Genomic DNA, 13,261 nt, shown 5'->3' with positions numbered 1-13,261 from the left:
TTAGGTAGTGTTTTCGGATTCCATCATCAACTTTCACTGTTAGCCCTGCCCCTCCTATTAAAGTTGAGAGCAGGGAGAGGGTTTCCTCCAATCACAGCCCTCAGTGAGCATTGATTGACAGCCAATAAGGAAGTCCACTGTGTTCCGTGTGCGGTGATGTTTGTGACTTTGTGCTTCTATAAAGAGCAGATTCTGGTCTAATCAGAGTGTTCATCAAGCAATGTGTGTATTTACAGACACATCTATGCTATGTGTGTATTCCCGTCTGTCTCTGTGTGAGCGTGGACATGTGTGCACTGCGCTGTGAGTGTGAGGTGATGGGAGAGCAGGGCTGTTTGCCCCTGAGTGGTGTCTGTAAGGCTGTGTGTGAGCTTCACGTCGTGACTGTGTGTGCCTGTGGTTGTTGTGACAAATTTCACCTTATGAACGCGCTGTGTGTGTGTGTGTGTGTGTGTGTGTGTGTGTGTGTGTGTGTGTGTGTACAGACACATCATTGTGTGTATTACCGTCTTTCTTTGAGCACAGAGTGGGCGTGTCTTACAACTACAGCAGTAATGCCCATAATCAAGGCATTTTTGAATTCCCCTCCTAGAGACAGGTCAGCAGAAAGCAGGGGTGTACTACTTACTCTTTAAGGAGCTTGATAGCATCATAATCAACTAACTCCCTGTATCTTAAATGCAAAAACATGGAATCAATGTAAGCCTTTACAAGGGAACAGAGCCCTGGATTAAGTTAACACAGCAACAGAGGTAACTTTGCAGTTGGCAATAAATGGAGGGTAAAGGTGTAAATGTTCCACTGACTGAAAGCAGCAAGATAGGATACATGTATAAATACATGACACATGATTTCCAGGCTGCCTGTCTGTAATAAATCCGGAAGAAAACAATCCATCATAATAGTCGCCCATGTGCTTGACACACAATATATCACCTGCATGCTGAGGAGGAACTAGATACGGCCTCTGTGTGGGGGTATCTGTCACGTTATCAGGTTGTGTGCACGGATCGATCCTGCCAGCGCCCATGGCAAGAGAAGTGGAGGAACACGTGTTTCAGCTGCTGTCGAGCCTGGAGGTCTGGATCACAACACAGTGTTTCTACAGATTATCAGATCTATTTGATGCCACAAAACCCGGCTGAAAGCATTCATCAACAACAGCCCTTTCACCAACCACCCACATCTTTCTAGGCTTTTGTTGAGATTGTTACAAGTGAGACATCACCCTAACCTATAGCCATAGTGGAACAACCATAGCCTTTTCTGTTTACTTTAATTTGTTTACCTAAATGAGTGTGTCAACAAGAGCATGCTGTGGGTATGCTGAGTCACCTCGCCCGAGGCGAATTTTCTCCTCTGGTCTATCAGTGGCAGTTTTCTCAATCCCACCAATTACTATATATATAGTATATATATATATATATATATATATATATATATATATATATATATATATATATAAATAGAGAGAGAGCAAGAGAGAGAGAGAATTGATCACTGTTTAACATCTTACATAAAGAAAGAGGGCCGCAAAATAACAACATTTTCCTGGGATTCATAGTTTCCAGCCACGTCTAGAAACATGTATAGGTAAGTTGAATACATGTCACGCATGCACGCACGCGCACACACACACACACACACACACACACACGAGGAGGAGGAGCAGAGATGATCTAAATCATGGGTTCTCCACTGGTCCCACCCTGTTACCCACTTTTTTTTAGAATTCAACTAACCAAATTAGGTTTTTCAAAAATAGCTGTTTAAAAACACACATATATAAAACATTAAAACATTTTGCAAATAAATCTTGAGTCACTGTCAGTCTGTACTTCATACAAAACTACAGTACACCAGTTAAGTCAACTATTCATCAGCATGCATGGCTATGGCTAGATCCTGAGCTATTATTGTTTGAGTCCATAATGCTTGTCAGAGCCTTTTCTCTCAAGCCTACTCTCCGCAGCAGGAAACCAGAGCTTTCATTACAGTACATACAATACAGATGACAGCTCACTGAATGGTGGAGGATGCTTAAAAGGGGAGACAAGTGAGAGACATGCACCCACCATGCCTACCAGAGTTTACAATAGCCTGGAGAGCCATCCTCTTTACAATAAAAATAACCAGCAACACAATATGTCACATGTTTGACATTCTCAAGCGAAACCACAAATATAAATAGCAATATCATTTGATTGGCTGTGATTTCACGTATCAGCATAATAATGACAAAACCAATAAAGTTTGCAATAAAGAGTAAAAGGTAGTCTAACTTCAGATAATAATAAAATATTAGAACCAAGTCCTTCAAGCAATGCTTAAAGATAAAGGTTGGACAATGTATTGTGAGACAAAATATCACATTTCTAAAACAAGCTGCATCGTCGATGCTACGAATGGTATCGTAGGGCCCTATAAAATCCACGTTAATGGAATTGCGGACGGAATCACAAAATTGACCACTGAAATGCGGGAATGGACAAAATCAGCATGAAACACCGTCACCATGAGGCAAGGAACGTTTTTTTATGGGAAACTGTCTCCGAGGACCGCTGATAAGGTGCAACACTCGCCCCTCTCTTGTCCTGTCTGCATTAAACAGCGTCTAAACTGCCAAAACACTACGCAAATCATCACTGACCTAAATACAGAGCCACCAGTGCTCGTTTAACTTTGAAGCGCCTGTGAAGCTCCGTCTGTTTCTCATGTAGCGCAGCATCGCTCCATGAAAACATAAGTCAGCTTTAATCAGTTTTACCTGCTCAGTGTTTAATAAACATTTCATCAGAGCTACAAGAGATCTGTGAGAAAAGTTGTTCAATTGTTGTGGATGAGACATCGATGCTTTCACAGTCTGAAACATTGTAGGTTAATGATAACTTCTGATACTGTAACATTTTCTGGCCCCTAGTGGTGAAATAACTGATGCATCCGATTCCTTGTGTCCATTTATTTCTGTTTAATCATTATGGTCTCGAATGATGTCATCAGGATAATTTGGTTAATTTAAATTAAGTTGATCAAAACTTAAACAATAAACCAGCTCAGATTCAGTAAACCATTGATCCCTGAGGGGAAATTGGGTGACAATAAAGGGGGGGTATTATAAAACAGATTTCATAGGGCCCTAGTATCGCAAGGGGGTGAAAAGAGTTGAAAAGGAGTAAGTATGAGTATGTCCAGAGTAAAAATTTGCAAATTGCACAGATTGCAAAAATGGGTTGGACTAAATGGGAAAAGTAGAGCAATGGTTTAAGTCCTACTTGGAGGAGCGAAGTTATTTTGTAAGCATTGGAAACTTTGAATCTAACATATTACCAATGTCCTGTGGGGTTCCTCAGGGATCTGTTATTGAACCCCTTCTGTTTAGCCTTCATATGCTTCCTCTAGGACACATTTTACACAACTGTAAGGTTGATTATAAGAGCTACGCAGATGACTCAACTATATCTATCACCGAACCCAGATGACTATGGTCCCATTGAGGTGTTGTGTGACTGCTTATAAAAAGTAAACTGCTGGATGAGTGAAAACTTCCTACAACTAAATCATGATAATATTGAGGTGATTGTCTTTGGGAACAAGGAAAAGAGGACTGCTGTCAGCAATTATCTTGAGTTTTGATTTTTAAAAGCTAAAGACCAAGTCAAAAACCTTGGTGTTCTGATTGACTCAGATCTGAAATTCAACAGTCAAATCAAATCTATCACAAAAACAGCTTCTACCACCTAAAGAACATCTCCAGAGTGAAAGGTTTAATGACTCAGAAAGATCAGGAGAAACTGGTCCAGCTACAGCTGGTTCAGAACGCTGCAGCTCGGGTCTTAACCAGAACAAAGAGACCAGAACACATTACTTCAGTATTAAAGTCTTTACACTGGCTCCCAGTCAGCCTCAGAATAGACTTTAAAGTTCTGCTGCTGGTGTATAAATCTGTGAATGGGTTTGGTCCAGAATACATCAGTGACATGTTAGTCAGGTATGAACCCAGCAGGTCTCTCAGATCTATGGACACAGGTCAGACAGTAGAGCCCAGAGCTCACAGTAAACATGGTGATGCTGCTTTTAGTTGTTATGCTGCAAAGAAGTGGAACAAACGGCCAGCAGAGCTGAAGTCAGCATACAATGTGAACATTTTTAAATCCAAGTTAAAACTCTGTTTTTGCTCTACTGCGTATGATTGAGAGGGAGATTTTTGGTCATGTTGTTGATCTATGTGTTTGTTGATGATTTTAAATGATTTTACTGTTGATTTTAAATGATGTTCTTATTGATTTTAAGCTGTTGAATGTTTTCTGTTGCACTTTTTGATCATGTAAAGCACATTGCCTTGTGTATGAAATGCGCTATACAATTAAACTTGCCTTGCCTTGCCTATTGCAGTTCCTTTGATCTTAAGGAGCTGTCTGAATTAGCAATCCTATCTAATGTTCAGCTGATAAAATCTAAAGAGGGACGATTATGGTCTACAGTCAGATCAAATTAGTCATTTATCACTTACAAGTAGGGCTGGGCCACATAGTGATAATTAAGCTCTTGTGAGCATTTTCTAAAAATGTAGACCTTTTTTTTTAACTAGACAGTAATGTCGCAAATTGTGATCATCCAATTACTTAAACTATCCACTGCACTTCGTTTTATGCTAACTAGTACAGTGCCCGTCGGAAGTATGCATTCATGTGGCAGCTTAAGTAGAGTTAATTATGGCCAAATTACTATGTGTTTGAAGGTTGGATGTACAAAGAGGTGTACATACTCTGTACTCTGTAGTGTTATGAAGGGGTTTATTATTAATTACAGTGTGTGCGATTTTTATATTTTTTGGTTTGGTGTATTTTTCTGTAATATATGTTTTTTGGAGTCATTATGTGTATTTTTGTATCTTTCTGTTGTGTTTTTGTATAATTATAGTTTTTGTTGCCATTGTAGTGTGATTCAGGAGTCATTTTGTGTATTTTTTGTACAAATATTTAGTTTTATGTATTGAGTCATTTTTATGTTTTTGTTGTTTGGTGTATTTTTCTGTAATGTATGTTTTTTGGAGTCATTTTGTGTGTTTTTTTGTCTTTCAGTTGTGTTTTTGTACATTTTATGTGTAAGTGTTTTTGGTTGCCATTATATAGTGATTCTGGAGTCAATTTGTGTACTTATTGTATAAATATTATTTAGTTTTTTGTTTTATTTTACTCATTTAGTATATTTTTATTATAAATAAATAAATACCTTGTGTGTGTGTTCCCGGGAAATGTTTAAGACGCTGATAACCAAACTCCATAGACATTGTAACGCCAATCAGAAAAGTAACAAAACAAAACGTAAAGCTCCAAACTACATGAGTAAGTAAATTAAAGTATTATCTACAATTTGGCTGTCTTTTTTTTTTTTTTTTTAAAACAAAAATCATTTTTTACCTTCAAACCGAGTGGTCAGAGCTTAACTTCCATGCACGGCACCACAGAGAATCCGCAGTTTTCCAGGTGGAGCATTGAACGGGCTGGGAAAGTTGTCTGCAAAAGACTCACCAGTGGCTGACGGTTTCAAATGATCTATTCAGAGAGCTCCCGTGTCTCGGTCTAAACTATCTTCTCTCTCACTCGTGTGTTTACAGTCTGTATCTGCTTGGCTGTGCGCAGCGATTGGCTCTGGCCGCACACGTGACTCTTGCTCGGGTGAGGAGCTGTGCAGTGAAATAGATATAGATGGTGCGCTAGCGCCCCGTCACACCCTGAGGTCAAAAGCTGAATAGGTTTCATTTCGGGGCCGTCCAGAAGTGAATTACAAATTAATATAAACATTTCGAAATGACCAAATTACTCCAAAATAACAGATGCACACATTTGGGGTATTTGGAACCCATTGACCAAGTTTCAAGTCGAACTCGGACCGCGTCGGGGAGATATTTGCTCCACACGCGCGCGCGCGCACACGCACACACACACACACACAGACACAGACACAGACACAGACACACAGACATTCTTTGCTTTTATAGATACAGTAGATAGTAGTGCACTAATTCGAAGAATGTTTGTCTTTGAAATTGGAACTGCTCCCAGTCAGCTTTTATTAATAGTGCAGTCTAACAGGACTGATGCTTGCTTAGGGGAAAAACCTTTATATATTATTTAAATCTTCCTCATTTTTAAGTCCCACTGCCTAGTTTTAACTAACATGATGAACAAGGAACAGATTCAGTTTTTCAGAACCGTTTTTGTCTTACTTCTTCCCCTTTCCCCTGCAACCCAAAAGCACTTCCTCTATCCAAACACACAGGGGGCTTGAAGCTTTCCACCCATTCCCTAATTGGTGTGACTGTACTGTGAGCTCCTGTCAGGAAAGCCTTTGTGTACCACTTCAGACTATTAAGTAGCAGTGAGGAGTAAAAGCAGTGTGGTCACAGCCTCTATTTAGCAGCCCTTGTGCTAGTTGGAAAACTATATAAGCATAAAGATCACAAAATTATAGTAAGTTAAGATCCCAAAATTGATCCTAAGCATTGAAATAAACCCTTTTGTGAAAACTGATGCCAGTGCTCTCTTTCAGCTGGGTGATGCTGTCTTTCACAAAAACAAAGAATTTTTGGTGACACTTTACTTGAAGTTTTATACATAAGGCTTACATTACGCTGTCATTATTATGACATGACATCTGTTACTAGCATGAATAAGGTGTCATGAAGGCTGTCATTAAGTGTTGTTCATTACCTTAACCCTAACCAGTATCGGAAAATAGCGAGGGGCACGGCCCATTTTGCCCCAATTTAACCAAGAAGGCCCCAAAAAACTTTGTTCCACAGGCCAAAATTGCCCCCAAGTTTTTGTCAACAACTTAGTATTCTCCAGACATAATGTACAGTATATATACATTTCTTTAGAAACTGTAGGTCTATTAAACTTCTATTGCACTTTTGTGTAATATTTACATGCTGTTAAGAGCTATATAAACCCATTGTTTCCCTACATCTGTCTTCTTCTTTCTGTAATAGCAACCGTACTAAGACACTTGCAAACTTCTCTGAAAAAGAAAGGGTGAGCTTTTCCTTTATATGCTTTGTGCATTTTAATCTATAAAAATATCAAAGCTCAAAGTACATTCTTTTACCCACGGCCCCCAATCATTTTTAAAATGCCTCCATAATATTTTATTTATTTTATACCCTGCCCTAACCCCTAACCCTAACTAACCCCACTAGATCCGTCCACCTAACGCAAAAAATGCCAATATAGCTCCAAAGGTGTCATAATTTAGTGAACGACACTTAATGACAGCCTTCGTGACACCTTATTCAAGCTAATGACAGATAAAGACAATGTAATGTCGGCTTTAATGTATAAAACTTCAAGTAAAGCATCACCAAGTTTTTATTCATTCTTTAAATTGTCCATATCTCAATCTAGCCAAGCCTCTGTGGGACATGCTCATCAATCATTCATAGAGGCCAGCCTTGCATATGTCCACTCCTGATCAAACTGTTAAGACCAGTTGAAAAATTGCAAAAATTTACATTTTGAACTTTTGGATCTTAAGAAGGTTCTAAGTTCAGCTTCAAAAGCCTAAAAGTAGAAATGGGATTGAGACAAAAACAATTTGAGTGAACATTTTTTTTGGAAAACAATTAAACTGAAACAGGCTTCCAGCGTGCCAGATGTATTGAGCAGGCATAGAGAGCCTGATGCATTACCATTATCTTCTGGCAGATCAAGGAGTGTCACTCAACTTTGTTTTTTCACATTGTCGAATAGTGATACAATAAAAAAGAAAAATCACCAAATTGTACGTATCTAGAATAAAAAGTGAGATTCATGGGATGTATTTTAAAGCTTACATTACAGCAGTACTATTACTGCCAAACATGAAGTTACTTTAACTGTGCAGTCTGTATGATCTTTCCTTTCCAGTTTTAGCTTTATTCCTGTTTTCATGATTGGGGGTACCATTACAGTCTGCTGAGGAGTGACGGTCTTCCACTGTAAACTTTAAATGCCTGCAGCCGGTTGCACACAGTAGTTCTTGAGATAAAACAGTGTTTTAGGAGGAGACACCCTGTCACGGATGTCAGAGGAGGATGAAAAACCTAAAGTTAACACTAAAAAATGGGCAGTGAGTGAAGACGTCTATTTATCAGCTGACAGCAGGAAATGACATGGTGGTTGGCTCTATTTTTACATGCTAGACCATTAAAGGAAGATAAAGTCATTCAACAACACACAATAAACTGCCACATATTATTAGGAAATGTACTCCTATTGCTTAATAGGGTGCTATACTGTCTGATATATTGATATGTTTTTGTTGGCTTACCAAAGTTTTCTCAGGCTCTTGCTGGGACTCTGAGGACGACTCCATGGTGGCGTTAAACCAGAGTCAGGCTTTCCAGAGCGGCTCAGATGATCGCATATCTGTCCAGACACAGAGACAATGGGTTGCAATCAGACAATAATAAAACCTTTGATTTGTAAGCATGACAAACTTTGCATTGGCAGGAAACTTAACAAATGTTTCAAGTGTCGTGATGAAACAAAGAGATAAAATGCTGTGTGGAAAACCATCTGAGGTGATTGCTTTGATGTATCCCTCCCTATGAGTTCTCATAAGGAAAGCATCTTCTGATGGCATTCATGTGTCCCTACAAGCCGGATAGAACTCTCCGGTTGGCCAAGCCCAGAAAAAACTCAAAGTTGGCCGTGCCCCTCCTATAAAATCTAGCACCTGTAGACTGCAATCTGTACTAAGTAGGTTGGATTGAGAGAACAGTGAATAGAGCGATATACTAAGCATTGAGTAGGTAGTTAGCATAGCATAGATTGTTCTATGAAGATTTTTTAGTATAGAGTGGGCATGTCTTAATTGTTCCAGAAGCCCAGTCCATAATCAAGGCATTTTTATGAATTTCCAGCCTAGACACACATCAGCTAAAAACCTTGGCGTTTAGTTACTCTAAAAAAAACACAAATCTGATACAAACCTAAGAGGAAGAACTGACCTCCTTGTTAGCTCCATAAATACAATCTCTTCCTTCCTTTCCTTGTAACTCTAGACTAATTTTCCCAGCAGATCTGTCAGAGTGTGACAGTGTTGTGAACCCTAATCTATCCAGGGGAAGTTTGGGCTTGCAGCCACTTAGCTGCTCTGCTGAACCAGCTGAGGACCGACTCCAGGGAGTAACCGTGAGTTATGGAGCAAAAAATCCACAGGGGTTTGATGCCTCGATGTGATAGGTTAGGTGCTAAAATCAAAGTTCAAGATAATTTCTTTAACAGCTGTCACACATGAAGAATGAGAAATAGAAATACAAGGTTGGTGTATTTTTGATAAAATATAGTGCATTGAACAAGGCAGCTACAATGTGGTAACTGTTGTAACTATAACTTAATAATATTATAATGACTTATAATGATAATAATCATGACAAATTAGTGTACAATTGTCATTTTGACACTCAATTACTAGATTTAATGACAAAACCATCAAAGCATCATGGTGGTGGCGGTGTTGTATTTTTTTGCACATGTGCAGGTCCTTCTTAGTATTCAGTCTTATCTTGTTGCTGAGTGTGCAAACCGTTCATCATTCAACAGCATCAGTAAGAATCCTATCACACACCAACACAACTCCACTGCATGTATAAATGGTGAACAGATATGCAGCCTATTCATGTAGCACAGAGTCCACACAAAGGACTTTTCTTGGGAAAAAAAGGTCTAAAGGGGTCTGAAAACATTCCATAAGTAGAGCAAAAAAACCAAGAGTTAGCCAAAAATGTCTTTTAATGTCTTAAAAATGGACAGATCAAACTGTTACATAGAAGAGCTTGTGATCTACGAAAGTACTTACCATTGTTGGTAACATATTGATCCATTGTTGATAACATGTCTTTTTGTAAATATTTACGTGTATGTATAATGTATGTTTCTTGCATGTAAACTGTTTATCTGTAATATTAACTGTTTTGTGAAAGGAAGCAACCACTGATATGAAATTATGATACTTATAGGGGTGGGAACTTGTAAGTTTACTTTCTCCCACTCCTTTTCGAGTTTATGTACAGTATTATGTATATATGAAAGCATGTTAAAATGTCGTAAAGCTGCACATGTTAATGCAAAAAAAGCATGTGTATATGTAACATACATTGAACAATCAATCAATCAACCACAATATCACAAGGGCTGACAGGTGAAGATCCATCCCGTCAGTAACCCTGTGATTTCAGGTAGGTGGGATATATTGGGCATTGTGTGAATGTTCTGTCTTCAACCTTAACGTAGTCGTGTCTCTCCACACTCTAAGCATTTGTTGGCAGTTATCTTTTTAAGCACTTACTTTCTATTTTTAATCTGCACTTTGTTGACTTTATTTGAAAGCTTTGACTGCTGTTCAAGACAGATATGTTTTTGCGGCTCTACTGTGATATTCTGCATTATTTTTGGTAGGGGTGTGCCAAAATATCGATACGACGATATATCGCAAGGTTTCGTCTCGAGATACGTAAACAATTCACTGGCGCCCAATATCGATATTTTTTTTTTCAAATTGCAACATACAAGACAAAAAACAAAAAAAAAAATATAGTAGTGTGTGTGTGTGTGTGTAAAGCCATTGTGCCGTATACACTTTGTTTTACTTAGCTCTCATTCATGTGAAATTGATTGACAATGGTTTGTAATTCCTGTGAAATGGATTCACTGCAGTCAATAAATTCTGAATTTCTTCAGTGACACAGATATCGTGATAATATCGTTATTGGGGGAAAAAAATTTAAAAAAAATAAAATAAAATAAAATAAAAATAAAAATATATCTTGAGGTACCTGGTGATACCCAGCTGTAATTTTTGGTATGAATAACTCCACATCATTAAATAATTTGGAATTAAACATGTTCCTCAATTTGGGTCACGGTGTGTTCTTGGAGGTTATGATGGGTCTCAAAGGCAAACCAGTTGAGAACCACTTAATGACTTAGATGTATCTCCTAGGGGGCCGGTACCTCTGAACACAAGACTTCCATAAACTAAAGTATTTTGTAACTATACAGACTTGCTTTCGAGTCGCACCGCTGAGCTTTATATCAGCCTCACCATCCAATAGATAAGTTAACTCATCATTGTATAGATGGTGCTTACAGACAACATTTTCCTGATGACCATATGGATGAAGCGATAGACAAATTAATGGATGCGCTGGAATCATGGGGTCTCAGAGAAGAAACTCAGGTGTGTATCACCACTGACACTGACAATGGCACCAATGTGGTGAAGGCAGCAGCGCTTCAGTCACAGGCTTTATCTCACCTAACATCGGTTTATAAGAGTGTAACATTATAAGCTATTTTTATTTATTTACTCCACCAAGTTTAACAGAGATGTTATAAGTGCAACTATGCTTTAACCAATGACTGTTTTATTTATTGGATATATTATTATTTTTGTGTGTTTTTCAAGAAGCAAGCAATTGTTGTGACAACATTGTCACTATTTTGCATGTATATATATAAATGTTCTCAAAATTACATTACATTATATGCGTTTGTTTTGATTTATTTATGGATTCCTTAAATAAATGTAGCTTTGCTAAGAAACTATGTAACCCTTTCAGAAAGAAGCGATATATACTGTATCTTTACCGCGATATGAATTTTAGGTCACATCACCCAGCCCTAATACCATATTACCAAGGAAAACTATTTTATGATTATATATCAACTTACAAATGTTAAACACATTTTCATTAAGCCATACACATACACTATATTATGGAATAAGAAATACAAGTTTTATATAACTGAAATGAGAAAAAAATAACCATTGACTGCCAAAGACACATGTCAAACTCAAAACCCGGGAGTCAAATACGGACCTTTTAAGTATCCAAATAGGCCCTCAGGAGGAAGTAAAATAGCAGAGAAAACATTATTCATTGTGTAAATTAAATTACCAAATGATTCCGATAAGGATATCTTAGTCCATCCAAATTCACAAATTAAATGAAATTCCACAGTATTTGCATGGACATGCTATTTCCCCATGGCTATATCACATGAAGGCAGTCAGCTTTTAATCACAATCTACACTCTAGTCTTCGAAAATCCTGTAATTTCTTACAAAAAACCCCCCCTCAAAACAATTGTCTCAAAATTATAGAATTTTGAATCGATTTTTTGTCCAGCCCTTAAAAACATCCTGATTCACAGTTGTTACAATCTTTCACACGGACTACAAACACACTTTTATGTAGATACTTTTCCTTCCAAATAAGCTGAGGAAATAAATGAGGTGGTGGAGTTTAAAGGACAATGATCAAGGTCAGATTATAGCAACTATCAGACAAAGGTAGGGACAATGAGGCAGCTTCTACATCCTTCATCCAGTCATTTTGATAATGCAACGCTCTGGTGCTCAAACAGTCACTCGGCTCCGGCCCATGTCCTTCAATTTCTCAAAGCATGAGCTACATAATCAGCTATAAAGCCCAACTGGAGCTGCAGCCAAAAAGCGGAGGTGGGACTCCAACAGAGCAAAAAGTACCCAGAAAAAAAGAAGAAAATATACAAATACATATCTCATATGTGAATTATCCCAGCTACTGAATGAAGGTAATACAAATTACTTTAATTTAAACTACAAACATTCATCAATCACCATTCCACCACATGCCAGGATCTTTTTTTATTACAGAGGGGCTGTTTTAGCTGAAAGTGGGTGAAATTTGTATTATATATCATGGTATTGTAGCAGGGCTCATATAGTCATTGACATCATTTAATGTGATTAGTATATAGTGCTCTTATTTTTAGAGACACATTGAATGCTTGCAACAAAAATTATTTCCCTGAGTCAGAAAACCAATGAAGCACATCTGTCATTTTCTTGTTGTCAACATGGTGAGAAGCATGATCAGGCATTTACATTTTCTCTTAACAAACACTAAATTGAGTAATTTATATTAATTTAACATTGAAACTATTGCTTTTCGATGTGTGCACCAGCCCATGTAGGCTTTCCTTTTGAGCCAGGAGATTGACAGACATTTCCACTTGGTTCTGTAGGCCTAACGCTGTATACCAGCATGAAAGACATACCATTATAAAAACACGAAGTGGAACTCCTGGGATGCGTTTGGTGTTGAAGGATACACTGATTGAAGACATTGAGGCAATGATGTTGGTGCTCCTTTGTCAATGGCATTATTTCAAAGTCAAGTCGTATTAAGAAAAATAGTGTCATCTTAAGTTCCTCTGCTTAGCCCCCCTGT

General features: G+C 38.1%; 1 protein-coding gene across 5 annotated transcripts in view; it reads right to left on the bottom strand.

The window, feature by feature from the left end:
- Positions 1-13,261, bottom strand: part of osbpl8 (oxysterol binding protein-like 8) — a 105,106-nt gene that overhangs the window by 69,868 nt on the left and 21,977 nt on the right. For all 5 annotated transcript variants that reach the window (XM_028450702.1, XM_028450707.1, XM_028450704.1 and 2 more), the window contains exon 2: positions 8,311-8,408. Coding sequence is in view for 2 of the 5 variants with exons in the window: in XM_028450704.1 (XP_028306505.1) it covers positions 8,311-8,355 (45 nt within the window). In the remaining 3 variants the exon portion in view is untranslated. The remainder of the gene's footprint in view (positions 1-8,310; positions 8,409-13,261) is intronic.

The sequence above is a fragment of the Gouania willdenowi genome, chromosome 6 (genome assembly GCF_900634775.1).
Source record: "Gouania willdenowi chromosome 6, fGouWil2.1, whole genome shotgun sequence".
NCBI lineage: Eukaryota > Metazoa > Chordata > Actinopteri > Blenniiformes > Gobiesocidae > Gouania > Gouania willdenowi.
The sequence above is the reverse complement of the archived record's forward strand: the minus strand, read 5'-3'. Positions and strand labels throughout refer to the sequence as shown.